The sequence below is a fragment of the Trichoderma atroviride genome, chromosome 3 (assembly GCF_020647795.1).
Source record: "Trichoderma atroviride chromosome 3, complete sequence".
Classification (NCBI taxonomy): Eukaryota; Fungi; Ascomycota; class Sordariomycetes; order Hypocreales; family Hypocreaceae; genus Trichoderma; species Trichoderma atroviride.
In genome coordinates, this window is record NC_089402.1 from 2,632,464 (window position 1) to 2,660,172 (window position 27,709).

The 27,709-nt window shown below is 50.1% G+C and overlaps 12 protein-coding genes across 12 annotated transcripts; 6 read left to right on the forward strand and 6 right to left on the reverse strand.

The window, feature by feature from the left end:
* Positions 1-57: 57 nt before the first annotated feature.
* On the forward strand, positions 58-882 carry TrAtP1_006091 (uncharacterized protein; the record flags this gene model as incomplete). Its single annotated transcript, XM_014082739.2, has 2 exons — positions 58-286; positions 464-882. 2 exons carry the CDS (start codon positions 58-60, stop codon positions 880-882), a joined length of 648 nt encoding a protein of 215 aa, XP_013938214.2.
* A 4,509-nt stretch (positions 883-5,391) lies between these two features.
* On the forward strand, positions 5,392-6,290 carry TrAtP1_006092 (uncharacterized protein; the record flags this gene model as incomplete). Its single annotated transcript, XM_014082740.2, has 3 exons — positions 5,392-5,479; positions 5,538-5,931; positions 5,993-6,290. The coding sequence occupies 3 exons, from the start codon at positions 5,392-5,394 to the stop codon at positions 6,288-6,290; spliced, it is 780 nt and encodes a 259-aa protein (XP_013938215.2).
* A 237-nt stretch (positions 6,291-6,527) lies between these two features.
* TrAtP1_006093 (uncharacterized protein) lies at positions 6,528-7,168 on the reverse strand (the record flags this gene model as incomplete). The annotated part of the gene is made up of 2 exons (XM_014082741.1): positions 6,528-6,952; positions 7,024-7,168. 2 exons carry the CDS (start codon positions 7,166-7,168, stop codon positions 6,528-6,530), a joined length of 570 nt encoding a protein of 189 aa, XP_013938216.1.
* A 900-nt stretch (positions 7,169-8,068) lies between these two features.
* TrAtP1_006094 (uncharacterized protein) lies at positions 8,069-9,955 on the reverse strand (the record flags this gene model as incomplete). The annotated part of the gene is made up of 1 exon (XM_066112978.1): positions 8,069-9,955. One exon carries the CDS (start codon positions 9,953-9,955, stop codon positions 8,069-8,071), a length of 1,887 nt encoding a protein of 628 aa, XP_065969064.1.
* A 637-nt stretch (positions 9,956-10,592) lies between these two features.
* On the forward strand, positions 10,593-11,906 carry TrAtP1_006095 (uncharacterized protein). The gene is made up of 5 exons (XM_014082743.2): positions 10,593-10,762; positions 10,836-10,860; positions 10,933-11,217; positions 11,279-11,315; positions 11,373-11,906. Exons 1-5 carry the CDS (start codon positions 10,682-10,684, stop codon positions 11,437-11,439), a joined length of 495 nt encoding a protein of 164 aa, XP_013938218.1. The 5' UTR covers positions 10,593-10,681; the 3' UTR covers positions 11,440-11,906.
* Positions 11,907-11,955: 49 nt separating this feature from the next.
* On the forward strand, positions 11,956-12,412 carry TrAtP1_006096 (uncharacterized protein; the record flags this gene model as incomplete). Its single annotated transcript, XM_014082744.2, has 2 exons — positions 11,956-12,031; positions 12,114-12,412. 2 exons carry the CDS (start codon positions 11,956-11,958, stop codon positions 12,410-12,412), a joined length of 375 nt encoding a protein of 124 aa, XP_013938219.2.
* A 315-nt stretch (positions 12,413-12,727) lies between these two features.
* Positions 12,728-13,908, forward strand: TrAtP1_006097 (uncharacterized protein; the record flags this gene model as incomplete). The annotated part of the gene is made up of 1 exon (XM_066112979.1): positions 12,728-13,908. The coding sequence occupies one exon, from the start codon at positions 12,728-12,730 to the stop codon at positions 13,904-13,906; it is 1,179 nt and encodes a 392-aa protein (XP_065969065.1). The 3' UTR covers positions 13,907-13,908.
* On the reverse strand, positions 13,909-16,600 carry TrAtP1_006098 (uncharacterized protein). The gene is made up of 2 exons (XM_014082745.2): positions 14,272-16,600; positions 13,909-14,211 (listed from the first exon to the last, which is right to left on the reverse strand). The coding sequence occupies exons 1-2, from the start codon at positions 16,099-16,101 to the stop codon at positions 14,197-14,199; spliced, it is 1,845 nt and encodes a 614-aa protein (XP_013938220.2). The 5' UTR covers positions 16,102-16,600; the 3' UTR covers positions 13,909-14,196.
* A 384-nt stretch (positions 16,601-16,984) lies between these two features.
* On the reverse strand, positions 16,985-18,630 carry TrAtP1_006099 (uncharacterized protein). The gene is made up of 2 exons (XM_014082746.2): positions 18,050-18,630; positions 16,985-17,994 (listed from the first exon to the last, which is right to left on the reverse strand). The coding sequence occupies exons 1-2, from the start codon at positions 18,253-18,255 to the stop codon at positions 17,250-17,252; spliced, it is 951 nt and encodes a 316-aa protein (XP_013938221.2). The 5' UTR covers positions 18,256-18,630; the 3' UTR covers positions 16,985-17,249.
* A 952-nt stretch (positions 18,631-19,582) lies between these two features.
* On the reverse strand, positions 19,583-20,224 carry TrAtP1_006100 (uncharacterized protein; the record flags this gene model as incomplete). Its single annotated transcript, XM_014082747.2, has 1 exon — positions 19,583-20,224. One exon carries the CDS (start codon positions 20,222-20,224, stop codon positions 19,583-19,585), a length of 642 nt encoding a protein of 213 aa, XP_013938222.2.
* Positions 20,225-21,754: 1,530 nt separating this feature from the next.
* On the forward strand, positions 21,755-23,290 carry TrAtP1_006101 (uncharacterized protein; the record flags this gene model as incomplete). The annotated part of the gene is made up of 1 exon (XM_014082748.2): positions 21,755-23,290. One exon carries the CDS (start codon positions 21,755-21,757, stop codon positions 23,288-23,290), a length of 1,536 nt encoding a protein of 511 aa, XP_013938223.2.
* Positions 23,291-23,368: 78 nt separating this feature from the next.
* Positions 23,369-24,003, reverse strand: TrAtP1_006102 (uncharacterized protein; the record flags this gene model as incomplete). Its single annotated transcript, XM_066112980.1, has 3 exons — positions 23,369-23,607; positions 23,708-23,761; positions 23,868-24,003. 3 exons carry the CDS (start codon positions 24,001-24,003, stop codon positions 23,369-23,371), a joined length of 429 nt encoding a protein of 142 aa, XP_065969066.1.
* Positions 24,004-27,709: the final 3,706 nt, after the last annotated feature.

A 27,709-nucleotide genomic window follows, 5' to 3' on the forward strand; every position in this document is an offset into this window, starting at 1 on the left:
TAATACCCTACCTATCACACACTTGATACTACACAAGCAGAACACTTTTCGCCAACAATGTTATACTCTCTACTTGCTCTTGGCCTTGGTACGGCCCTGACTGAGGCTGCCGTTGTGCGGACTTCTGGCTGCCAGTTACACTTTACAGCTTCAGGAGCCATTTCTGGTCCTGTTGGCGAGATCTCGTCAGGCCAGGTGCGAGCTGGCAGCGGTGTGAGCTCGACAAGTTTCACCCTGCAGGGAAGTCAGCTCTTCGATGACAAGGGCCGCGGCTGTTGGTGGACTCGTAAGTTTTTTTCTTTTTTTTGCACCCTCCCTTACTTGTATAATTCTTGTTTTGCTTGCTTCGTGTTTGAGAGACATGCATAACGCTTATGCATACACGAGACGCAACGTGTGACTCAACACATGTCTTGGATTTGATTCTGGATTGTGGTTCTGCATGCTGACGAGTGTGGAACAGCGCCTGCCCATGTGCTCCAGTGCGACAAGAACCAGAACCCAGACAATGGATTCAAGGTTGGATGTGACGGCTCTGTCTCGTTTAATGGACAGACGGAGTTTTGGGAGTGCCAGACAGGAGAGAGTGGCCAATACAACGTCTATCTGAATGGAGGACAAGGGGTCAACTGCCACCAGATCACGCTCAAGGCTGATAACTGTCACTCGGGATGCCCACCACCACCACCGCCGCCACCACCAGCACAATCATCATCCCCTCCTCCTCCGCCTCATCAAAAGACCTGCCCGGCCAACCTCAACGGCCCCTACGAGTTCCCCCCACCTCATCATCCCTGTGGACAAGACCAAGCCAGACAACGCCCCGGGAACATCCTTCTTCGGCGAAGTCTCCAGCAGCGTCTCCTCCATCTTCAACTTTGACATCCCCAGCGACGACAAGGGCAAGACATGTAGCCTCGTGTTCCTCTTCCCACAGCAAAAGGATCTCACGACCTCGTCCTTTAACATTACCGGCTCGGGAGCCCTCGACTTTGCCAGTTTGAGCAAGCCCGCTACCCAGAGCACGACGTTCAACAACCAGCCGAGCAAGAAGCAGGATTTCGGAACCACGACGGTATCTCCGGGCCATAGCTATACGATTGCCACGTTTGCGTGTCCTGCTGGGGAGGCGATTGCGTTTGAGATTTCGGATGCGAATGGTGGGGGCACTTCGTTTAGGTATTTCCAGGATTATAATCCGTCGCCTATTGGGTTGTATATCACGAAGTGCTAAATGCGCTGAGAGAACTTGCACCAAAGGGAAAAAAAAGGAAAAAAAATAAAAGGGAGATGTGAGATGGAAGGATGTAATGTGTGGTGGGATGGATGTCGTGTTTGGAGCAACTTTGGTTGTTATGCTTGACGGCTATGGATATATGTGATAATGATGATGAGTCATTCCCTAAGAGGTAGTCAAGCTTTTTGTAAATGAGATTTAGCTAATTTAATTTGCCTATTCAAGAACTTCTTTAGTCATTTGTGTCGAATGTGGAAAAGAAGGGAAGGTTTACATCTTACGTGAGATGAGTTTCTAGAATTTCTCTGCCCAGCGAAAAGTCACAGCTGTATCTCAAAGTTGGACAAGTAAGCCAAAAACGCTGAGCATAGTCATCATCTTTGAACCATTTTCTTTACGCATGCAATTTGTTTGAGATACAGCTTCGCATGGGTTCGCTTGGGGAGAGATTCGTTGAACAGGCTAATTGTAATCACGACGTTTATACTGCAACAATGTATCAAAGATGATCTGCTGGGGAATATGTAAATACAGTTTACTAAAATAAAGATTTCTGATTGGTTTGGGGGTTTTATAAGATCTTCTAACATTTATGCATTTTCGTGCGGTTGATCATATCGTCGAATATATTTATCACTTTTCATTACTGCAAAATTAGCATTACAACAGTTAATACCAAAAAATCACATATTATTCATGGTATCTCATAATCATTTGCATTATTTTCTAGTGAAAATAGCCTAAAGGAGAACGAAGTAAGTTAAAGATGCTACTTCTACTGCCTCTACAATCTCTACTGCTGCTATTGTCACTACTGCTAATAAATTCTATGGCTTTATTGTTATTAAGTTTTGTTTCTATTAGTATGTCCATTTTCAGTTTGCAGCTCCTGTTTCCTTCTCTTCCCTTCATCTATTAGTCGTATTATTCGCATTAGCATCCTCGACTTGACGCCTCTTAGCCAACTGATCCTAATAGAGTAGCTCGAGATCACATTATGCTAGGAGTAGACAAAATATATGCAAGGGCCATGAATCTGTAATCTATGACGCCACTAAGGAACACACAGTAGCTATTGATGATGTAAACGGCGAATCGCATCTCGCTCTGTTGTCAAATCAGATACCGGGGATCGGCACTCATCTCGATGTGGGGAGATTGTCAGGGAGGGGGAGTGTGAAGTAAGTGTGAAGCAAACATGAAAACAACCTCTGAAAATCATTGCTTATTCAAATTTTAGCACAATTATTGTTCCGATTATCTGGAAAAGATGTATCTACCACGCAGCTGCGCTTTTTCTTTAAATCCACCACTCGACAGCTTGCTCTGCCTGACTAACGCGGTTTATCCGTGGCCTCGTCAAACGTATAGAAAGGACAACTCTCCGTTTTTTTAAAAAAAAAGAGAAAGTCTCTTTATTGGGTATCTAACACCGGCTATCGCCAGAGGCCCGGCCCATGTCGAGCCGCGACTCACCAAGAGCTTCGCTTTTCGTCCAAGTGGCGCCCTGGTTCACCACCTTGGATGCACACTCACAGCCTTAGCCTCTTGTCATGCATACCATGAGAAAGAGGAATCAAAATTGACTGGTACTTATTACCATCTAGCGAGCTTTCAAGCTGATATTAGGGAGAGTAAAAAAACTGATATCTAGCTTCGTAGATCAAAGAGGCCTTTATATACCTAGTTCTTCGCTGATGTAAACACGCCGAGTAATGACCGTTCCAACCGATTTTCTCCCTAGAAAAACGGACACTGAAATTTACCCCTTCAAGTAAAACCGAGTCCCTATGGGATAATCTCAGTCACCTACCAGGCTGTTTTGTTGCCTGGCACCTCCATGGCTAAGCAGCATCCTTCCAGCAGGCCCAGCCTCTGCCGATTTCGCACATGACAGCAAAGCGAAACATGAAAACATTTTTGCTGATCTCTAAAAATAAAAAGACGAGCAGTCTAGAACGCTCCCTGCGTGCAGCAGCATGCCATCCCGCGCCCCATTGCTAGGATATCGAAGCAAAAGCATCGTGGACCCTGAAAACTTGCCTAAATAGGCAATGCCGTGGTGGTGGGGGTCGGCTTCCCGGGCGGGCATCTCCATATTATAGAAACATCTCAGCTACAGTAGCTCGCTAATAAGCAGCTGTTATTATTATTCAGATGGCACTGCTAGACATGCGACATGTATCACTGCAAGATTTTCACTTTTAAATCCGATGATCCGGTTCTAGAACCCGGGGGCTGATGCCCGCTTTTTACCGTTCATGGGTCTCGAGGTTGCAGTTTGTGCTGAGCTTCGTGTTTGCTACCGATTCCGGAGCGATTATCTGTCTGCGATGGAGGACGTGAGAGGATTGATGAAAAGAGCGTGCATGTATGAAGATTGCCCCTTGCAGGAGAATTACTAGCATTAGGACGCGCAAGCGGTGCTGGGTATGCCTGCATGAAGGGTCAAGTAATGTGATCATAGACACTCAATACCAGATCCTATTTCGAGTTTTGACGTGTAGAGTATTGCCGTTGATAAGTTCATCTGATGCTAATTCTCCGATTGAAGTCATTGGGATGCTTCCATTGCATCAATGAGCTCTGAAATCGAGGTCAAGTGCACGCCTTCTCTTGACCTTGAAGTGATGCTAATCCAGTCAGGGCTCGGCTAAGCTTTGCGGCAGTAATGCTCCTCAACCTTACATCTCGTCTATAGACGATCATTACTAGCAATGGAAGCTCAAGCATACCAAGCTTTGCCCTGTTCCACGGTCATGGGACTGCTAAATCTGACGTGGGCATGGTTTCAACTATCCGATGCCTCGATATCGCAAGAGCACATGCGTTGACGCCTATCCTGTTGGTAGCGATTCTTTCAGTTGGATCGTAAAACAGCACCCTCGACGCTATAGAAGCATCACCTAACTAGTACTGACATCAACTGCTTCTTCCCACCACTTGGCTGGATGTCTCCCAGCTCTGTGTCCTTGCCCACCACCACTAGACCTGACCCTAATCGAGGTGCTCTGGAGGATCCTGGCTTCTCTGTGGGGAATCCCGGGGTGGCGCTTCCGGGGCGTCTTAACAAGATTTAGCGGCAGGATGGCTGACGCCGCCTCCACAAATTCCCCTCCAAAAAGCCAGGGCGCTACCATCAGAGTCCGGCTAACCGTCGCTGGTAATCCGAAGCTCGCCGTGGCTCTCGCGAGCTCGATCTGGCGGGAATAGCAGTATACGAAGCTTGCTGCCCCAAAGTCCAATCATCCTCTGGCTCCTGATACCTCTCTCTTGGCCAGCTTGAATTTGCAGGCTCGGCAGCCTGGGAACAAATTGGGGCTTTAATTTGAATTTCTGTTCACGAGACTTCTGTCCCCCTCATTCTCCCCACCCTCTCTTCGATGCCGCCCCCTTTCCGGAACGAGAACGCCTCCCCAAATCAAAATCCTGGAGCCATGTCCTCTAGATCTTGCTTTCGCGTAGGAGCTCCAAAATCCTACCTCGTACGAGAGCTCTGTATTGGCTCGCCAACCACATGCATCGCCGGTCTCAATCCATTGCCACCACCCCCTCTCTAAATCAATTACTCACTCCCCTCCCTGGCTATTCCTCATTCATTTTGATGCCCTCGTGATGGTTTGCGCCTTGCCACATACAACTTGCCGCCATCGTGATGTTGCTTGTGCGTATCGTGAGTTTGGCGTAGCGTTGCCTCCATCCCCTCACGCCACCAAGCCTTCCCCGCAACCGGTTCGGTAGGCCTGAATTGTGTTGGTTCCTCGTAGAATTTAAATCCAATTGCCATCCGCATCTTTTTGCGTTTCTGCCACCATCATTCCATCGTAACAATTGTCTCTGGCTCCTCAGTTATAAGCCAATCCAGCCAGCCAAAAGCTTTTTGTGTAGCTTCTCAGGCTTCATTGCCATATTCCATCATATTGAGCTTCGTCAACTCTTTTTGAAGTACCACCACCACCACCACTCATTCAGAAATGTCTCGCCTCGCTCCTGCTCTCAGGTTGCTAACCCGGCAACCTCTTGCATTTAGGGCCTCTAACCGTAGCAGCGCTTTACTGGCTACTACCGCTCGTCGAAACATGCATGTCTCACCAGTTCTCTCATCTCCTCCCCTTGATCCGGTCACTCGGCCACATTTGCTGGCCGAGTTCACCATGAAGGACAAGGTCGTTGTAATCAGTGGCGGTGGAAGAGGATTGGGCCTGGTACAGGCCGAAGCACTTCTTGAAGCAGGTGCCGTTGGTAAGCTGTTTGGCAATCCAAGTTGTTCTGCATTTTGCTGACCCGTGTGTCCTCTCAGTGCACTGCATTGACAGACTGCCCGATCCTACCTCAGATCCAGAGTCGGAGTTCTCTCGTGTAGCCAAGCGCGCCAAAGAAGAGTTGAACACCAGTCTGACATACCACGAGCTGGATATTCGTAACGTGCCTGAATTGAACAACATCTTCAGAGGCATTGCAGATGAGAGAGGTCGTTTGGACGGCTGCCTTGCTGCCGCTGGAATCAACTATGAGAGCCCGGCTCTCGACTACACTCCCGAAGAGTCTGATCGCATGATGAGCATCAATGTCTCGGGCGCTTTCATGACTGCTCAAGCCGCTGCTCGCCAGATGGTCCGACTGGGAACGCCTGGCAGCATCTGCATGATTGCCAGCATGAGCGGCACCGTTGCCAACCGTGGCATGTTTGCTCCGTAAGTCTCATGCCACTTGTTTCCCTAGCGGTGCTTTGTGATTCTGACAAATACATGATAGAGTATACAACGCCTCCAAGGCCGCCGTTATGCAGCTGGCCCGAAGCTTGGCTGCTGAGTGGGGCCAGTATGGCATCCGCGTCAACACTCTCTCTCCCGGATACATCCTGACGCAGATGCTGCTGAACCTGTTCGATGACTACCCCGAGCGAAAGGAGCAGTGGCCCAAGGAGAACATGCTTCAGCGATTCAGCGTCCCCAAGGAATATCGCGGTGCCGCCGTATTTCTGCTCAGCGACGCCAGCAGCTTCATGACAGGAAGCGATCTCCGTATTGACGGTGGACATTCTGCTTGGTAATCGGCAAAAGCAACTTTTGGCGTCAAATGAAATAGAGCATATAAAGGCTGGCAGGCACTTGATTGCGGCTTTGATCTGGTGCGCATGACGAAATAGGGAAAGGGGGGAAGAGGGATAAAAAGGGATGGTGAATTCCCATAATATCCGTTTTTTTTTGTAATTGTTTGCATGTTTGGAGTTGGGCATAGGTAGAAAAGAAATTTCATGTTGCAATCTCGACATCAGCTCGTCGCACTATTAATTCGCGGGAATGTGTGTCAAAACGCCTGCGGGTCCTAGTTTGCCCAGGAATCCGGGAGTGACTCTCAGTCTCTTCTCAATATCAGCGACAGGAACATCACGGCTCAAGAGATGAACAGCATCAAGGATGGTTCTCATATTGGCCATGCGGCATCGACCTCCCTCGCGACCCATAATCTCAAGATCTTCGTCAGCAACTCGCTCCAAACGGCGCCGAGCTTCGAGCACAGTGAGCGTGGTGTTTTGCTTGGCCGGTGGAAATAGCGGTCCTGGAGGTACGGCCAGTGATTCAGGCGAGAAATTGGGCGCTGCGGTAGAAGAGGGCGAGAACGTAGGGTTTGGCTGCACGATGCCCATCTGGTGGAGGCGTTTAGAGAAGTCGCCGGGGGCAAAGTCAGGATCCATGGCATCAGCGCGAATTGCTATCAGCTACGTTAGAGCACACGTATACAAACACAATGAACATGTAGATACTAAACACTGGTCTCCTTACCTTCGTCTTTAGACCCATCTCCGCGAGGCGCAGGCTGCTGAGGTCTCGCCCTCTGAGTGGTAGCTTGAGGCACAGCTCCAGGTGATCTGGTGGGATACTTGCGAGCTGCTCCGCGAGCCGCTGCTTTGGATGAAGAGGCGCCCATGATCGGTTCTATTTTTCGTCGTAGTCCTGCGTGGATATTGAGCGTAGCGGGCCAAGCGAATATGCCGGAGCGGTGTCCGAAGGAGAAGCAGGATCGACGTCTTTCTTTAAGACAATGTCAAGGTTAGAAGGGAAAAAAAGCTATGAGGCGGCAAGCTATGAAAATTATGTCAAGCCTAACTTTTGACAGCTAGGGCGGGGCATTTTCCGGCTATTAAGGTGCCCACCAAGTCACCGCTAAAAGCACAGTGGCAGCTCCTGGATGCGCTGTGACGTCGCTCCTACAGTGCAGTCTCCACGGCTGATCCACCACCTACAACCTCCAACGCCAAAAGCGCTTAACCATGTGAACGCGAGATGCGGATGAGTAGAAGCAGAAGAATAACAGCGTTAATGTATATTTATTTGTGAGTTCATGGCTACAATATTCCCAACATGTCTACTTTGTTTCTCATCTGGTTAACGGCAACATATCTAATTTCCGGTTTTTACTACAACATAGGCCGATTTGTTTTTAGCATGAAGAGTCTCAAATCTATTCATTAGTGGGCTACAATCAAGTGCTAAGTGAAATAAGTGGAAAGAATTGTACAGCCATCTTCTTACGACCATTATTATTGTAATTATCTCGTGGAAGACGCAATTCCGTTACATCTTTCCAGCGTTCGTTCGTCTATGGCAGCGTATATGTCTATAAGATCGTCTGTCAGCAAAGCCTACAACTGTTAGAACACTTCGTTAGATCCACCAACTACGCTCTCTTAATCGTATTCAACGCCTCCTACGCTGGTACTATTTCAAACTATAAAATACATAAAATAAGCGTCAACGCCGCTGTCGCCATAAACACGAACCATGACTCAACCATGTCCTCACCGTTGCCGGTTCACAGCCTTTATGATCAGCCTCGAATCCACTGCACAAGTGTGACAGAGCTCGTGTATGCCATCGCAATTGTTCCGATGACCATTGTCGAGATATCCAAACCCTTCTCCCACGAAGTCTCTGCAACACCCTTGTAATGCAGATAAGCAGGGTAGATGTAGACCAGTGGAACACACGCAACACCTCCGATCAAGGCCACAAACTTATCCAAATCACTTGCTCCAAATATAGCGACGCAAATGCAAACAGCAATGGCCAAAGTCCGAAGCCCATTTTTCTTCCATTTGATTGCAAGGCTCCGTTTCCCTGTAGCTCGCTCGCCGAATATCGAAGTCTCCAAGATACGCACGGCGGGAAACAGCTGCACAGGTTCACCTGCTAGCACCGCGAGCGAGTAGAGGAACTGAACCGCATTGACGACAGGCGAGTCTTGTGGGAAGTTGGAGATGATCTGAATCTTGGTGTTCTCACCAAACGTAGCGTAACAGAGAGCTCCAACCGACGTGAAGATGGCGGTGATGAGGAACATGACAAAGTACAAAAGTCCTTTGAATTGATGTGGTTTCTTCATGCTCGATTGGATCGGGAGGATTAAGCCAATTCCTTCAAATGTAAAAATGGCCGAGCCGAGAGTGAGCGGAAAGTCTGAAGGATTGAAGAGCCTAACACTCGGGTCCATGCCGTGCCTGGCCAGGCTGCCAATATCGTAGTACCAAATGTATACAAGTCCGATAAGGATAAACGCATCAGCCACAAGCGCGACAGGCCCCAGTTTGGAGATGTTGCGAATTAAAGCTAGCGGAATGAGAGGGAGAAATTGCAGCGCAATGATACCTGCCACTCCAATATGACTAGCGTCTTTCGTCACGGCGTTGAGAAAAGAATACAAATTTTCGGCCGTGAAAATGAGGCCTGAGCAGACGAAGCCGAGCTGAGAAATCGCAATTGAGGCGAGGATAAGGCTTCGAAAGCGAGGACCGACGATGGATTCTCCAAGCTCTCCGTAACCACCGCCATACTTCTGACGACAGTCAAGCAGCATGCGGAAACAGAAGCAATTGATCAGCGAAACAGAAATAAGAGCAAGTGATGAGAAGAGGATGCCTCCGTTGCGGAAGGCCTTTGGCAAGAATAGGATGCCTGTGCCAATAAAAGCTTTGAGGAGCGTGAAGAAGGTCTTTACGGTGCTGGCGTCACCCTCCCGGCTGAGGCGTCGAGAGCTTTTCCGGCGATCGGTCTTGGGTCGCCTGAGCAGCGGGCGCTGTTCGTCAGGGACTTCTTCAGACTCATCAGTGACTGCAGATTCGTCCTCGTCCTCGTCGGTGTCTTCGAGCGCTTCACCCGCAAAGCTCCCGTACAAGTCGAGGAAATCCACAAAGGTAGAAGCCACAACAAGGCCGCTCTGCTCTCTTTGCCGAGCTCGCCGACGCAGATGCTGCCGCCTAAATCCGCCCGGCTCAAGCTGCTCAGAGGCCGTCAGCTCGCCAGATGGGCCCAGGTGAGGCGAGGGATGGTGAGAGAAGGTGTTGGATCGGCGGATGGAGCCCGCTTTGGCCCTGATCTTGAACATGTCACGATGGATATCGCCGCCTTGTAGCTTCAGGGACGATTCTAACGTCTCCAAAGTCGGCGTTGCATCACTGCTGCCATCCTGCCCATTCTGACCATTGTTGGTAGTGCCCAAATCCGTCGCAGACGCTGCAGGAGATTCGAAGAGATCTTGGCTGGCGGACGCAGCGAGAATGGGTTCCACGGCGACCTCGACGGGTTCGTTGGCCAAGCTAACCTCTGGATCAGCCGAGTAGCCCTCTGGGAGGTGTTTATGAAGAATTGCAGCCTGCCGCTGCACGGCATCTGAGTTGCTCGGGCTGTCGACCGAGGCGACGAGATCCGGTTCAGACATGATCGATGACGACTTGTTTCACCGCTCCACTTTGGGGAAGTACAGCGTCGCGATGAGTCCAATTGAGTGAAAGACGGATGGAAATGGAAAAATAAAAGATGATATAGGAAATACTATCGTAGAGCTCCGTATGCCATCCCAGATGGATCGTGGACAAAGTCACAGCCCATTGAGGTGGAGTGCTGGTGATGGCGGAAGATGATGGAAGAGGAAGAAAGTCGGTAGCATCATCGGACTGCGGAATCCGGAAGAAGCTGGGCACGGGACGGGGATCGCAGTACTACCAGGTACTCTTTACTGGTGCAGAGCTGCGCCAGTACTCCGTTGGTACGCCGGGACCCTTGCTCTCCACTGAGACAAAGGCGCGGCTCGTGTCGCAAGCGGCTGCAGGCGGCTGGAGCGCTGGAGCTGGGCGAGCAAATCAGGCGTTGAAGCGCCTGCAATGCGCCGTGAATGGCCGCTACACTGCCGTCTGCGGACGAAATCCATGCCAAGCTACTGGACAAGCTTAAAGGCTGAGAGACATACAGTGTGGAAATACAGTAATACGCGTCGCAAGCACTGTATCCTGACCTCATCGCTGCCCCTCCAAACGACCCGGGCCCCACCCTTGACGGTAGATTTTGCGACGATACATCAAACCGGATACGATTCCTCGAATAGCCACTCTCTACACCATCATTTTCGACATTTTGCGAATATTCAACCGCAACACCAACAGCCACAATGGATCCTTTAGAGAGCATGTCCACCGGGGGCCCCCTGCCCAAGAACTTTGACGCCGAAAATGCGAGCAACATGGAGGATGTGCGTCTTCGTTTCTAGCTGTGCAGCTCATGGAAGTTTCTAGCTGACTTTTTTTTTGTTTCTCGTGTGATAGATGGAGAAGCAATTCGCAGTCAAGGGTATGAATATGGCCTTGGCTCTTCACGGATAAAACTGTTCATACAACGACCTAACACATGCTCTTCATACAGTCGTTCAGCACATGGCCACCTACTGGGCCATTCTCGAAAAGGTCAAGGGCTCAAGTCTGCGACTCACCAAGATCGACGACGAAATCTACGAGCACCTCAAGGAGGCCTTCCCCGAGTTCGACCCCGCCGCCACAATCGACGAGGACGAGATGAAGAGCAAGACCGGCAAGGAGAGGTGGCGCGCCTTCATGATGAAGTACGAGAAGACGGTGGACGACTTCAACTTTGGCACCATGGTGCGCAACAATGCCAAGGCAGAATACGAGCAGGACTCAACCATCTTTGGTAGGTTTTTTGGGAGATTAGGAATGCGTTTCTTTTTTTATTTTGTCTAACCGTATTATAGTCCCCCGCATGCAGTTCTATGCTGTTGAAATTGCCCGGTATGTATTGCAGCTAGCGTTCGCCATGTCTTGATTCACGCTGACTGTCTTGAGCAGAAACCGAAATGGCCTGAACGACTGGATATATGAAAAGGCACAGGAAGAGAAGAACAAGTCCAACTAAATACCCCTTATACATAGACGAAGTCAAGAAAAAGTCAATTCTGTTTATACCGCGTGCCTTTTATTCGCTACAACGTTGAAAGTTTGGCCGGGATGGCCTAGATATAGTCTGGGTACGCAACATGGCCTTTAGCTGCCATTCTATCTAATGAGAAGGTAGAAGAAATGGGTTAATAGATGCCCACTAGTTTTTATAACCATGTGTGGACATGAGTACTCTTGCTCTTGTTTAATGTATGATGTCGCCCATCCCAGCTTAAACAGCTGCATGATGGCTACCTTTTCTGAGCACTCCATAAGGCTGGACAAAGCTTTGACCCCCCTCAAATAGTTATATTCACTCAAGCCATGTTTTGTTTTCTGTTTGCATTCCGCAGCTGTTTGTCACCTGGCTGGCAAAATGGCCTGCGCTCAGGCACCAGCACCATCAACGAGTCGCAGCTGACAACTGCAAACTTTTGTCTCTCCATCCCATATTTCCTCAAACATCAACAAAATCGCCAAAGAGAGTATCACGATGGAGCAGACGTCCTGGCTGGATCTATCGACGGAGAGCGACGGTATAACCTCGCCATCGCCACCACCATCGCCTCGTAAGTCGAACTCTCGTTGCCTATTTCTCTTCGAAATTCCTCCTGTTCTTTTAGCAGAAAAAGAACTAACATGACACAACAGCAAGCAGCCCCATCAAACTCACTCGATCAAAGTCCATCATCGAGCGATCCGGCAGCAGAGCTTCCGTCTACTCCATCTCTCCCAACACTTCACGCACCGATGACCAGCTTTTCGGCCGCGCTGGCCTCCCACCATGGGATCGGACAGTAGACCTGGTCTATCACAAATATAAACGCGGAGAAGCCAAGCGAGACAGAACCATCGCCTTGAAGGCGTCCATTGCCAACTTCTTCTCACTGCACAAGAGACAGAGGTCCTCACAAACGAGCAGCAACATTGCCCGTCAGGCAAACATCTAGCAGAAGTTTCCTGAAAATGTTCGCCTGCTCATCCTCCAAAACCTCATTGCATCTCATGGTCCAGCATTGGGGTCCAAGCCCATTAGTCTCAATCGATTCTGCTGGAACCAAGACTGCTGGGAGCCCTCGGACTTTACTCCTCTCCACGACGTCCTGGCAGCTTTCCGCCCTTATTTGGCAGTCTCATTCGATCTTTACGCTGAGCTTTTCGCAATCATCTTGGTAGAGTATACTTTTCACGTTACATTTTCGCCGTTTATTGCCCCGAAACTCAATCCTCTTGCTACTACGTGGCTCAACAAATATGGCCCCTTTATGAGGTCTCTTGTCATTGAAGTCGATCTATCGCGTCTTGGTTTTGGCCCCAGTCCCTCAGCTATCAGTCTGCTCCCAGGAATTAGCCGCGTTCAAGACCTCATTCTCAATTTCAGCATGTCTCAGCTCAGAAGAGCTCCAGAAGCTCCATTGGAGTCCTTGATTCTCGCATGTCGCCGCTTCTACGGCGAAAGAGAGGAAATCCCCAAACCTCCAGCAGAATCAACGAATAAAAAAGACTCCGAAAACACCCAAAATTCATCTTCAGCTGTCGTTCTCGTCAAGTCAAGCAAATCTTCATCATCCGACATCTCAGAAAGAATCGCCCGGGCCATCTCTCCAGCCCCCCAAGAATCCTTCAGACAATCTGTATTAATAACTCACGACAACACAAAAAGCGAACCCGTTGCTTGGGACCTCGAAGACAGCGAAGGAGAAGACGGCGAAGAAGAAGAAGAAGAAGAAGAAGAAGAAGAAGAAGGAGACGAAGACGACGACGACGACGAAGATGGCGACACTGACGGCAACTCCTTCGAAAGCAGCTACTACTCCTCTTCAAGCTCAGACTCGTCCTCAAACGCAGACAACAGTCTCCTTGCCCCCACGCCATCCATCCCAGAAGAGAAACCCTTCTACTGCCCAGACAAACACCTCTCCATATGCAACCATCTCGCCCGTCTCCGCAACAAAGTCACTTCGCTCCGCATCGTCGGTTTCAGCGACGAGTACTCCCACGCCCTCATAGCAACCTTATTCCCCCACCTGAAAGCTTTCCCCATCGCAAATCACTCCTACCGTGTCGCTCCCTCTACGCTCTGGCCTCGCCTGCGTGGTCAGAAATCCTGGATCGACGCCGGCCGTGGAGAACTCGTCCTGGACGACCACGAGGTCATTCCGGAACCTTGCATTTTCCCCGAGGGGCTGGTTCAGCTGCCGCCGCCAGTCATTTACAGATCGGGCATCAGATCACTGCCGTGGTGCCGCGAACCAACTCACCGCCCGAGACACAATGCCACCAACTCAGGCTCCAGTTGGCCGTCTCAGACAAGTATAGAGAGTAGTGAGGCAAACACCTCTACAAATTCACGACGTAGTGATGAGAAGTCTAGGATGCAGAAGCTTTTTGGCAAGTACAAAGATAGGTCAAGGCGGAGGCCAAGGCCGGTGTCTGCCCCCTGAAGAGAATATGTGTAAGCTGTATGTTGAATTATTGTAGCTATATAGGTGGAAATCTTTCTGTGTCTCTCTTTTTCGAGAAACAATTATAATATGTGCGCGCAGAACAAAGAATAAATATGTGTAAGAGCCGTTCGTCATCCAGCAATGCTCTATCAGGATCTAATATATGCATCGAATGCTTCCTCTATCGCAAACCCATGAATCCGCTTTGACGCTAGAACGCTTCAACCTAAACTTCCAAACTTATAACCACCAAATTATTTCACCCTCAGACATTATATCGTATCCTTTCATTTTGCTAAAGTCTTTCAAAATGTTAGTTACACCAAACGTTCATCTAAAACGGGGTACATGAAAGAACTTACTATGGCAAATTTGCTCTTAGCACGGATCCTCTCTCCATAGAATAGAAGCACCCAAGGTAGAATCGTCAAACCGGAAGCGATCCCACCAAGCATGCCACCCGCGCCTTTGAGACCAAGATTGGTGAACATGATGGTCGTAATCAATGGAAAGCAGCCACCCAGCACATTCCGGCAGAAGCTCTGCGCTGCCAGGGCCGATGACGCATATATGTGATATGTATCTGCGAGATAGTTGAAAGTAGCGAGATAGACGGAGTAGATGCCCCAAGTTGCCAGCCCTAGACCAACCGCTGTCAGATACCCTCTCTTTCCATCAGAGGCCAAGAACGCAATGAATAACCCAATAGGTAAGAGCAGAGCAGTGATGCAAGTAAAATACAGTCTGGCTTCTGGCGCTTCAGCCGGAAACCTCCGTCGCATAAAGGCCCAGAATCTGGACTTGGAGTACTCAAAGTCATCTTCTTGCCGTTTCCACTGTGAGTGCTTCAAGAGATGCTCTTGGTAGATTCCGACTACTGTTGCAACAGCCGAGGCTATCATCATTGCCACGTATACACGGCTTGACATGGCAAAGTTGGCACCATAGAGGAAGGGTACAACTGAAAAGGAGAGATAAAGCACACCCCACGAGAAGGCGGCCCACAAAGAGAAGCAGAAGACAACCGGCTCTGTCAAGAGGAGACGAAATGGTCTCCGTACAGAAGTCAACACTATTTGTCCGAGTGAAGCGCGCTGTTCGTCTGCCTTGACTACCCATCGAATTCGTCGTAAACGGGGACCTGCGGCAGATGAACGCTCCTTTGTGACAGGAGTGATGGTCACTTGGCTAGAAGCAGTAGATGCCGTCAATACCAGATCGCTACTTAGCCACTGCCCATACACTCCATGCTTTTCCAACTTCTCATACCACTCGTTTAGTTTTTTGGCCTTTCTGGTAAGCAGGACTGAAGCCCGACTCTCTTTGAAGAAGAAGATTAGGAAAAGTAGGAGAACGACATCCAGGATCACTTGGACCCAGAATGACCACTTCCAGGCAAGGTTGTTGCTTTCCACAGTTTCAATCAAGGCGGCAGAAACCAACGGCCCAGCCCCAGTGCCGGCCAATACTGCGCCACTAAACAGCGCCATGGGTGTGTTCCTTTCCTCCTTTTCCCATAAATCAGCCAAGACGCCTCCGACCACGGCGGAGAAGACTGACCCGCCAATGCCAACCAAGAAGCGCGACACAATCATGCCAGCAGCATCCGGCATAACAGAGCAGACGGCTTGGAAGATGACGAAGACGAAGCCGGCAACAATGAAGATGGGATAGCGGCCCCATATCTCAGACAACGGCGCAAGAGCCATTGGTGCAAGAGCGAATCCCATGCAGAACGTGGTGATGCCCACAACTATAACAAGTCTTGAGGTGCCAAAATCGCTGGCCATGATGGCCGCCGGCGGCGCGTAGGCACCGGCAGTATAGGCTGTCAAGAATGTTGCCAGGCATGACAGAATAAGCAGAATACTTTTGCGAGCAGGCCCCCATGTCAATGGATCAGAGTAAGCTGTCAAGTCGGGACATGGCGGTGGCTCTCGCCCGTCAAAACTAGGCTGCAATATCGGAGGAGACGGTAAAGTGGTATCAAATGTGAGATAAAGAGATAATATCGGGCTGTTGCCATCTAGAGTTGTCGCCTCTGTCTGCTCCGTCTGCGGTTTTTCGTTCGACGACAAGAGGTCCCCAGCGTCATGTGAGGGACCATCGCGAGAGACAATTTTCTCGTTCCGAGCAATCTCAAAGCCCTCCATTTCACATATCCCGAGCTCTCCTTTTTCTTCGACAGCCATCGGAACTAGCCCAAGGAAGAAAAACAAGAGAGAGATACAGTTCGTAGGCAGGAGTTTCAAGGCATCGATACAACTTCGTAGTGTAAACGCTCGAGACGTGGCTGGAACCTCCGCGATGAGCCCGACAGTGACTTTGGAGAAAGGATTGCTCAGACTTGAAGAGCGGTGATGCTATTTATCGAATCCGGAAGGCGTATGGAGTAAGTGGAGAGGCTAATGTGTTGACGACGGGAATAACCACATGGGCAGGTTCTGCTCTGGAAGCGTCTTTTAGCCCCCACGCGTGGCTTACACGATTGGCAGCGATGAGCACGAGATATCCGTTTCTCTTTCGTGCCAAGAGCCCCCTCGCGTCTTCTGCACGGCATCTTCTCAGGCTCGGGTTGAGGAGCTTGAAAGCAATGCTTCCAACGTATGTAATACTTGGATTAACCGCTTGAGATGCCTTCGCTCAACGCAGCCACCAACGATGAGGAGGCGTGACACAATTTCGATCCACTAGTTTACGCCTTGTTAGTCAATAGTTTGGCGGGAATAAACAACGGCAATTATACGCACAACTTCTCCACAAGCCAAGCTTTGCATCTAGATTTCTAATCCCCCACCATGATGCTTCATGTGAAAGCAGCGTCAAAACGGCCCGGCACGAATGTTGAATCCGAACCTCGACTGCCGATTCAGCATCCCGATTCCCGAGGCTCTAGCTCAAGACTCCGCTTGAGATTCAAGTCCAACTCAAGCCAATGGTATGTCACCTTGGAGACAAGGTGGAGAGGATCTTGGGTGAGATTCAGGCACGTTATTCCCGACTAAGGCCGTGGGCTATTCAATTGGACCGCAGAGGCTCCAGAATGCTGCATTGCCGCAAGTTTAGTTTTTATTACGGAAACGAAACATAGGCTATTCGTGTGTAAGACGCTTTTTTCCCTTGATAAATGCAACCCCACCAAAGCTTATCAACCGCTCTGCCCTGCCAGAATTGTAAAAGCTTCTCTTGCTGTGTTCCATACAGGTTAAATGTGTGGGCCGACAGACCCAAATTCGCAAGGTAATGTCAAACTAGTGGACTGAGATTCGGCCCAAAGATGGTAGCCCTAGCCACATTCCCATCGAGGATGCCAGGTAGAATAGATATCCAAAGCATCATTCTAATCGCCCTGTCTAATTGCTTCTGAGATGTTTTGAACTGGATCTGCTGCAACTTCAACGGGAATAGTGTTGACACTGATATGGCACGCTCTTGGTGCAGGTGAAGCATCCGCGGAGGGGGAGTGTGTCTCTACTGGAAGCTCTCTTAGCTCCATTGGCTTATTCTCTAATTCAGCAGGATATCGAGTGACCGCCAGGTCTGCGGGCTCTTTGTACGTCTCTTGCTGGGTCCACGTATCATCTGTGAGCCGCCGTGGGCCCTGTTGCCTTCTTCGGCGACGGACCAAGAAAAAAATAATCGCCGAAGCCACAGCCAGGAGCCCCAAGCAACTCCCAACTGTTATCCCAGCAATCGTCCCGGAGTTAAGGATTGGCTTTGGCTGTGGTGAGAGTGGAGATGACGCATTATTTGATGCGTTTTGTTCAGTGGCGGGTGAGACTGAATGGGGGGAGGTTGGAGTTGTTGGAGTTGTTGGAGTTGTTGGAGGCGTTGGAGGTATTGGAGGCGTTGGAGTCGTAATCAATACATTAGTCATAGTAAAATGGAATGCCGTCGATGTGGGAATATGACTTGCGATTGTCGACTCTCGAGTCGGGAGTCCGGGCGGATTCCTTTCAGTGGTCCTCACAACCAAGTCCACGCTTCTCCAGCGAATCTCAAAGGCTGGAGCGGATAACATTGTACCGTCATAGTTGGTTACTGCGTACTTTTGGTCTTTGGTCACGTCGTTGCATGTGTAGTCGCTTTGACAGTAGTCTATTAGTTACGTTTCTTCATAAATATTGCGCATTGACTTACTCGGGAACACATCTGACGACCGTCTCTCCGTCTTGGATTGGCCAGCCGCTGCTCACCGCTGACGTCTGGGTACACATGGCTCGATATCCCGAGAAACACTCGCCCGGCGAATAGAAGCCCCCCCTTGGACCACAAATCGACGCCTCCAGGGATACGGCAGCCGTCGAAATCATCCGGGAGTATAGGGGGAGGGCACGGAATCGCATGGACAGTCATGGGCATGTACGGCACTCGTAAAGGCCCACTTGAGAGCGTCTTGGCTGTCTTGGCCGCCATTGTTCGACGACTAGTCTCTGCTCAATCAAATCCGAGAACAGCAAGTAGCAGAGATCCTTGTCGAAATGTCTGGTATAGCCGATACCGAGATGCCGACAACTGAGAGCCTGGGTTGTTCCGGATCGGCCTGCTGGCAGTCATGAAGCCGCCAAAAAGTGCAAGAGGATGGCCGAATCTTGGTATCCGCACTGCATAAAGGAGATTCCATTGTTGATGCCATATTTTTAAGGGGGAAACCAACTTCTCAACGCTTGTCCCTGCTCCTTCCGTTGTTTGGCAACTACCTCTTGCCGTATCGACGCACGTGTATCACCCTCGGTTAGAAAAGCCGTGAATCGCTACAGCACTGATACAAGAAAAATCTCGTCTGTAACAAGTCCGTATCTATTAAGTGCCTGTTTACGAGATTTATCAATTATTTAGCCATTCGAGAGCAATCATGAGGATACTTTATATTCTACCATTATCATCACGCACCACCTCGTGTTCTGGCGACGAATTATTCGGTGACTGCATCTACGAGGGTGCTCCATTTTTTTGTTTCTTTTTCTGCTGAGTCTGTTAGAGGGATAAAAAGCTCAGAGGGTTTACAGACTTGGCTTATGAAATTCGTTCCCAGGAATTCTTTCGGCGCATAAACGGAGCCGGTTCAACCACATCGCACATATGACTGCCTAGGTAGCTATCAATTTTGTAATAATTCTCCCAAGTCTATATAAAAATACAGTGGTCATGTCTAGATGCATAAAGGATAACAAATTTTAATTCTCCCTCCCTCTAATCCACATCGTCTTCATGTGTGTCAGTGCTCCCATTGTGAGATCCGTTTTCAGAGCCGTTGTTTTGAGTCGTGCCGTTTGTGTGACCGTTTGTGTGACCGTTTGTGTGGCCGTTGGTAATACAATTTGCCCCATTCGCGCCTTTAATCGTCCCGTCCTCATTGACGCTTTCTTCAAGGAACAAGGAAAAGGTAACCACCAGATATATATCACCGGTAGCCTTGTTCCGGAGGACATATCTAAGCTGGTGTGCAATCCTTCCATCATTTCTATATTCTCGTTAGTAAAATAAACGCCACTCAAAAAAGAAAAAATGCAATTAGAGCCAATGATAGCTTACCTCAAAGCATCCGCGCCCAAATATCTCGCAACCGATAGCTGAAACCCCGGCAGCCGCAAAGCCAGATTCGCAAAGTCAAGATATGGATTAAAAAAGTCAATCCCGTACGTCTGCCCGTACTCCCAAAGCCACTTTTCCTTATTCGAATCCGACAGCGCCCACTTCATCCTCGGCTTGCTCTCCTTGGGCACGCCCTTTGCCTCGCGCAGCTTCATCCCCCCTCTTGTCTCCTCCCTCTTCAAACCACAGGCCGCCTCTTGATTCGTCGTGCGTCCCAGGGCCAATGGACACGACATTGAATGAGCTCAGGGCAGGGCCATAGAGATAGGGCTTGTCTGCGTACGCATCTCCGTCAAGGCCTGGGTCAATCCACCACTTGACAATGTTCATTGCGGTGTTGAACCCCGGCGGCAGCTTGTCTCGGATAGGACGGTCAAAATCATTTCCAAACTGCAAATCTGCTGCTCTGATTCCCGCGACATCCTCGTCCCCGGATTCCTTGCCACTGTCTGACTTGGATGGGTTCAGTGGTGTGAAGCGGAACGATATGCTGTACTGGTCCTGGTTGGTGGCATGAGGCTCTGTGGAAAAGTATGAAGACGTCGACGGCGAACCATAGGGCAGTCCATTGTAGCCCTTTATCCGCACATTGAGCTCTATATCGGCCACATCGCTCTTGATGCGTACGGGTGAATGTTCATTCACTGAGACTTGAATATGAGTGCTTTCGTCGTAACTCGGTCCCGCCGTAACTCGAAGGATATATTTTTCTTGCATCATTTTGCCGTGTTAATTGTGGTGATGAAAAAGAACCCCAGGATTGCTGTTTAGACGTTGATTCAATCTCGAAGATTATAAGAGCGGAAAAGGTTTAATTGATGCCCCGATTCGGACCATATAATCATGCCTACGATTGTGGCTTTTGGTATATAGCGCTTGATCATAAGATTCTTAAAGTGGCTATTAATAACGTTAGGGGGGTTCGCTTAGTGCGCTTTTGTCTGAAGGTGGCGAAAAACAACGTCAATAGCACGTACCCTGGAATCGCCCCGATCGGGGCTTTGTATGTGATTTTTTTTGACTTTCTCTCGCACAGTTTCATAACTCTTTGCCCGACTCTCTTTATGTATCTTCCAAGTTTTCGGTTCTCAAAGATACTACCGAAATTAAAATGCGCCTTGATGAACGTTGATCGAACTGTGAAACAGAATCTCCATCGCCCAAGTTTCACCGACTCTACTGAAACGCTAGAGCTTTGAATGGTCTGCTACTAACAGTGCCTCAACATTGCCTCATCTTCATGAATCAGTGCCCTGTGAAGCTGCGTAAGAGTTCGCTTACTCGGATGTCGCTTGATGTGATATTGTGCAATATGCAAGTTGCTGCGTCGGGTGAATTCATCACATGCCGGGCGCAGATGCAGCTCGGCTGACTCGGCCGGCGTTATCTCAAGCAGTCTTATGTCTGGACACGCAATTCCAAAGTAAGACATATACAGAGAGTGTATCTACAGTAACGCGATCAACGAGAGATGCCATTAGATCCCAGTAATGTTGCATAATTAGATACTAGGGAGGCGTTTTAGGCGGCCGCCGTAATAGATCATCATAGATGAAGTAAGTGAGTTTCGCGTGCTTCACTGCAAAGTGCACCGTCTAGGTACTAAAAGAGTAATGAAGCACACAGCTTTTGCGGTCTCATGAAGTAGTTGAATAATTATTTTCAACCAACTGCCGCATTCGAAATCAATAAAGGCAAGGCAAATAGGATAATTTCAGTGTTCGACAAAAACGAGGTCCAGCGGCGCATACAGACTTACTCTGTCAAAACTGCATGTAATCAGCCATCGACCCGCACATTAGAAATCAGCTGCTGTAGCTCGTAGTTCCCATTACAGAACAAACTCTTCTTCAAACCATAGGAAAATAGAATAATGGAAATGCCAGCTTAACATAGAATCTTGATGAAGCATCTTTACTCATCACGTCAACCAGAAAAAGATGAGCCATCTTTGTTGCGCCTCTCATGCTTATGAAAGTACTCCCCAGCGTAAACTAGGCCTAGTAAGGCATTGACGTCATACCCAATCAGGAGAGCTTTCGACATGGCCCCATCATCGCAAGTCTCGGGCACACACTCAGGCTTTGTTCTGCTCTCTCCGCCAACCGAGGGAGGAGCGGGATAATAAAGTTTAGCAAAACTCTGGAAATCAAAGATCTGTCACTCATTTTCAGCCGATAGCCTTTTTTTTTTTTGTTTCCGTGCGAGAGGTCCCGCTGGTGGCCACTCAAACATCTTTTTCTTACGAAGATGATAAGCAACACTTTCATCATCCGCCTCTCCATCTTCTTTTTCCGCCGAACGCCGTTCATCTACGCCGCTATTTTGGGAGCTCTGTACCTTTGGTATGGCTGGGAAACAACGCGTCAGACGCTGGCTGCTCAAGTTTTATGGGGGCTCATAACTGCCGAATTGCTCTTCTTTTGCTTTATCTATCTCCCGTATATGCGCCAGCTGGACCGCAGAGCTGTGCATCCTACACCGCTGACGTCGGAGGAACGCTGGGATCTGTTTAATCAGTGTCTGGCACATGTCGACTCATTCGAGCTGTATCTAAGAGGGTGGTTCCTCGGCGCTGAACTCAAAGATATCCGCCGAGACAATGTGCGGGAATTCCTCCTTTGGGGCTTCTTCGACCAGGCTGCGGAGGATGTTGAGAGCAACGACGGACACTCCGAGGCTGTCGAGCGAGATTTGGAGGGTTTCATCACAGAAATTGAGAAGCGGCTTGGCGGACCTATTCGCAGCGGACGAGGCAATGCAACGTGCATTCGACTGACCTTGGATGACGTTGAAACAACCTATCGGGGCCTGACCTGGTATGCAGTGATATGCTTGGTGGATCAATTCACACATCTCGCCCTTTCCTGGCACGGCTTCAAGTTCTATGCAAGAGGGCCCGCCACGGCTCTTGCAACGTTTCCCCCGCGGCCGCAGGAGATATTCTCAAGCCGCCGCTCGCGTGCTCCTCAGCTTAGCTACTGGCACCGGCCTCACACATCCAACGACTGCAACCCAGTTGTCTTCTTCCACGGCATTGGCGTTGGGCTCTATACATACATTAGCTTCCTCGCACGCATATGTGCAGCTAAGGAGAGCGATGGCGGCCAGGCTATCGGGATCGTGGCTGTGGAGATTTTGCCCGTGTCCTTCAGACTCACTTCCCCGCCTCTGGGTAAAGCTGATTTCCTACGCCAGATGGCCAAGATATTGGAGCATCACCAGTGGAACAAGTTCACCATCGCTTCACACTCGTATGGGTCGGTGCAGACCACCCACATGCTCCACTCCCCAGCTCTGAGGCATATGATCACATCTGTCGTTTTGATAGATCCGGTGACGGTGATGCTGCATCTCCCCGATGTCGCTTACAACTTCACCCGAAGAAGGCCCCGAGAAGCATATGAATGGGTATTGTGGTACTTTGCCAGTACGGATCCAGGCGTGGCCAACTCTCTAGGACGTCACTTTTTCTGGCGGGAGAACATCATTTGGAAGGAAGACTTGCTATCATATGAAAATGCTGAACCGAGGGGCCATCGGCGCAAGGTTGCTGTCTGCCTAGCTGGCAAGGATATACTCATCGGCACATCCAGAGTCGCGCAGTATTTGGAAGACGCTGGGATGGCGGGAATAAACCAGGTTGGGGGCACTAACCGGACGGCCGAGGTGGAGGTGCTCATGTTCCCCATGCTGGATCATGCGCAGGTATTTGCCAGCTCGCTGCACTACGAACGGGTATGCCGGGTTATCAGGTCATATTGCGGTGCAGGATTAGCGGGATAGACCAGTATATAAAGTCGCAGCAACAATGCAAGCAAGCCGCCTGGGGAAGCAGGGAGCCAATCTCGATAACACTTTCACTCAATCGTCTTGACCTCCTGACCCCCCCCAATCAGTCAAAATGGCTCCGACAGGACGGGGGCCGCTTTGAGTGATGACCCAAACAAAATCCTGGTCACCATCGTTTCGGGCTTGGTGCTCCGTCCAGGCCGGCACGAATGCAAAGTCTCCCGGCCGAAGCTCGTGATGTCGTAATTCGCCCTTGAAGCCCTCCTTTACGACAAGTGTGCCGGTACCGGAGACTACATAGATGATGGCGTCTTGACGGCGTTATCAGAAACAAGAACCAACCAACCAAAGGGGCAATTGGGGTCCGGAGGAATGAGACGCTTCAGAGAGAGCGCGGGATGTGGCACCTACCTTGCTCGCTGTTGTGATGTATGGGGCTTGTAGAATGTGGGTGTGTTGTAAGAACTGTCCGAGAGAAGAGAGAGAGAGAGTTACAACGCAGTTTTGGGCACGCTTCTATCCGAGGATCAAGGAGAAGACTCACCCGAAGCACACATTTTGTCACACTTACCGGCAATGGCAGTTTCGCGGATGGGGCGTCCCTCATTGTCCAAAATGGGAGTGAGTTGGTCTGCAGGCGTCGTCTCCGTTTTGGACGGCAACACCATGGGCAGGATCTCTGAGATGATCGGCAGTAGCGACGACATGGCCGAAAACATTCAACAACAGATGCGGGATCACTGTGACTCTTGGCGGCCTGGAACAGCGTCAAAACAGTGAGGTCCTCCTAGCGTCACGAAGCGCAGTAGACGCCTCTTCTGGTTGCCCGCAGCGCGTGTCCCTTTAGGTTGGGGAGGGGGGTGTGGAAGACGAGGCCCAACTAGGAAGGCGAGCCAGTGATGCGGTGCGAGTCGGATTTGGAACCCTATAGCGACGAAGAAGCGAATAATGGGAATATGTAAGTTGGAGATTGAGAACGTGCCCAGACACTTGATAGAGAGAATGACCAGGGGGGAGCTGATTAATACTTGAGTGGGTTCCTCAGTTGACAAGGCTAGCAGGATATAGTTCAGGTGGCTCGATAATGGCCGAGGTTGAGAATCTGACGTGTCGACGTTGCGATGATGCCAAATCAAGCTGCAGAGACGGAGTGATACCCAACACTTGGAGTGTTTAGGAGAGAAGCTGGCGTCTAACATGGGAGTAGTGGATGGCAAGTGATTGGTTGCGGCGGATGTGTTTTTCCGTTTAGGCTCCCAATACAAGCACCAGGCTTGCCAGGGGTACCTGGTACCGCTTAACTGTGAATAGCACAGGCCCATCCAGGTTCTCTCGTCTTGTCTGATTGTTGTATGCCAGGTTAGCACGAAGCAAAAGCAACTAATGAAGATGCGGGAATTAATAAACATACATACAAATCGTAGATAGATTGATGCTTGTCTGAAAGAGCAAAAGCTTGCGGAGACTGCCCGTTTGTAGCCTAAGCACGACATGGTTGTAAATTCCGTCAACAGTATGGGCTTCTGCCGCTATTAACTACTATTACAGAAATACTCTACAAATTCCCCATAGAAAAGTATCTAAAACAGAATCCAGCATCCATATACACACCTAGGCACCCATGCAGAATTACTATAAGTCTTTTGTACAAGTATAATACCAAATGTGTGCAGGTAGCAACAAGACATGCAAGTACTCGGATAGGCCTTGTATTCTAGGATCATTCTCCGCCCCCAGCATTATTGCCTTATACTGTACTACTAGTAATACGCTCCAGCAAGGGTCAAAGGTGAGCATCTATACGAGGCTGCTAGCAGAAGGCCTTTTTTTTTTTTTTTTTCCTCAAACGTTCGGTGCAGGCAAGAATGGATTCTTCCTGGGTTCCTCCAGGAAAAAAAAACACCCCACATCTATCCTCGACCAACAAGGGCATAAAACGAGCTTTGACCAACTGGACGTCAACAGTGCTACGGTGAATCTCCAAGGCGAACCCGCCGCTTTCTACAAGTGGAGGAACTTTCGCTGCTGATGGCGACAAAGATTCCCTCCGGCGGCCTTGGAGGATCGCAAGTACCGCCGAGCGGCTAGATGGCCTGGAAGCTTTGGTTGGACCACTGGCACAAGGAACCTCAACTCAAACCCCAAGGGTCAGGCGATGCAGTGTCTGAGGCTGCAAAACCGTCTCCGATGGCGGGTTTGTGACAGCTACCGCAAAGGCGCTTCACACCTGATATGATGTGTCGCGATTATTACCTGGAAGGGCTCCGACGTCAGGCCGTGGTGTGTGCCGTCGGAACTGGTCAGCCGAAAATGCTCGTGCTCGCTTTGCCGCGTCTGCTCCCCGATCAGCATGGCCAAGCATCAATAATCAAGGCAAAGGGTTCGATAGTACAACGAATTAAGCAATGCCCCGTGCTCACTATCCTTTCCCATCCGCTCTTACGGTACTGTCACCTCCTTGTATAGGTAGGTCGGGGCATTTGAAGGCAGCCCCCCCGGCAAAGCCAAGCCGCAAGCCAGACCACTCCATGCCATGCACACTCTGGCGTCCGGCAGCGTCATTGGCCCTCTGCGACCCCGATCCCTGAGAGAGCTGCTGCTGGCCCCCTGCTGGCACATGGAAAAGTCTCCTGTACGGCGCTGCGGCTAGTGTACGATCCCGCTGGAACGGGAAGCTGGGTTAGGCCCAGAAGAGGAGGTGAGCGTCTAGGCGCGGATGCTTCTTCAGCGACTGTGGGCGCGGCTGGCTGTGCTCAAAGCAGCTACAGGCTACAGCTACCTACCTACAGCATGCACACACTAGCACCAATGGCTCGAGATTCGCCGACGCTGCTGGCCCACCGGCCCTTTGGGTGAAACAGTGGGTAAGATGCTTAAAGTGTCGATCTAAGATCTCAGAGGCCTGTTGGTAGAGCTCACAGGGCGGGCAGTCCTGACGGGTAACGGCATTCGACTTACGACACCTACGACGTCAGCCCGATATGGCGCGGCCTGGTGCTAGCTGGCCCCGTAAATGCGGAATGAGTTGACAGATTGCAATTCCGAACCATCTCGAGTTTGCATAACTGCTTGCTAAGAACCTGCTAGGGAGATACCGAATAGGGCTCCCAAGCCCGGCTGATATGGATCGCTCGCAAACTGTTGCCTTCTTGTATCAGATCATCTCGCCGAGAAACGTGCTCTTGGCGGCGATGTATATGTAATTGCCTCTTCTGTGGTCTCTTGGGTTGCCGAGCTGGGGCTCTTTGTAGTTCTGGCGTCGCTTGGAGATCTTGGCTGGATATTACAACTAGATTCCTAATAAAACGTAAATATATATTTATATCTATATACAAGTATGCATGTATGCAAGGTAGGGGGTGTACAAGATAATTGTTTGGTACAACCTCATTACAAGGCTTGGTCTGCATTTATATTGGGTGTGTAGATGTACCATAAGCTTCTGCACCCGTCACAGTAACAATTGCATAAAACTGGGAAGCTACCTGCCTGGTCAGGGGACTGCTTCAGGCGCTTGGCGCGTTTGGTGATGCCAACCTAGTACATCGATGTATCAACCTAGCATCACCAGCGCCTTACAAGGCGCTTTAGGCGTCATTTAGTATGTCTCTACGGCGGATCTCATTGATGGCAAATACTTGCCGGCCCCCTGCAACCGCCTCACCACCCTCCCTCTCGATAAAATATCGCAAAGCTGGTGCCGGAAGACAAGGCCGGAGGCCCTAGACGTTGATACGGCGGCGCCGGAAAGTGTGGAGAGAGCGGGCTAGGATTGTGTCACCGCGAGAGACTTAACCAGTCCCGGCTCAAGTCGACGGCTATTCTGGAGGAGGGGTGCGGTTCCAGAGACGAGCATGATGCTGCCGATAGGGCCTGGCAGCAGCAATACGAAGATACATACATGCTGCTAATACTGCGTTGGGACTAACAGCACCTAGTAGAGCCTCCCCCAGGGCTGTCTAACCCACCAGGCCTCGGAGCAGATGCGCTCTCGGGATAGCTGCAGAGGACAAGGCCGGACGGGGCCCGCAGAGAGGGTGGCCTCGCGTTGGACCCAAGGAACGTGTGCAAACACTCACATGCCGTATTTCCCCGTCTTGCTCGATGGCTTGGACGACTTGAGCTTCACTTCAGGCAGCAGCCATGGTGCTCGGTGTATATCTCACCGCTGGCCCAGCGCAATCGGCGGTCGCGTGGTTGGAGTTGCGAGTCTCTGCCCACCATCCGGCCGATGATGCGGAGCTGGGCCGGCATGTATAAGAAAATCGCCTCGCTGCCAAAATATTGGGTACTCAGGCTGCCCCAATAGAGAAGGGGGATTTCAAATCCTCGAACAAGCTCCAACCAACAACAACTCCCCCCCTTTTCTTCTTTTGTTTTCAAGAGCCCATCCGCTTGGCCCGCTGCAAAGCG

What these genes read in the sequence shown, in the direction of transcription:
- TrAtP1_006099 (XM_014082746.2), bottom strand. Translation starts at nt 18,255, where the DNA reads ATGCGATTCCGTGCCCTCCCCCTATACTCCCGGATGATTTCGACGGCT. An exon ending in GTCGTCAGATGTGTTCCCGA is followed by an intron (nt 17,995 to 18,049) that starts GTAAGTCAATGC and finishes CTACTGTCAAAG; the next exon opens with CGACTACACATGCAACGACG.
- TrAtP1_006095 (XM_014082743.2), top strand. Translation starts at nt 10,682, where the DNA reads ATGGATCCTTTAGAGAGCATGTCCACCGGGGGCCCCCTGCCCAAGAAC. An exon ending in ATGCGAGCAACATGGAGGAT is followed by an intron (nt 10,763 to 10,835) that starts GTGCGTCTTCGT and finishes CTCGTGTGATAG; the next exon opens with ATGGAGAAGCAATTCGCAGT. An exon ending in GAAGCAATTCGCAGTCAAGG is followed by an intron (nt 10,861 to 10,932) that starts GTATGAATATGG and finishes CTCTTCATACAG; the next exon opens with TCGTTCAGCACATGGCCACC.
- TrAtP1_006098 (XM_014082745.2), bottom strand. Translation starts at nt 16,101, where the DNA reads ATGGCTGTCGAAGAAAAAGGAGAGCTCGGGATATGTGAAATGGAGGGC.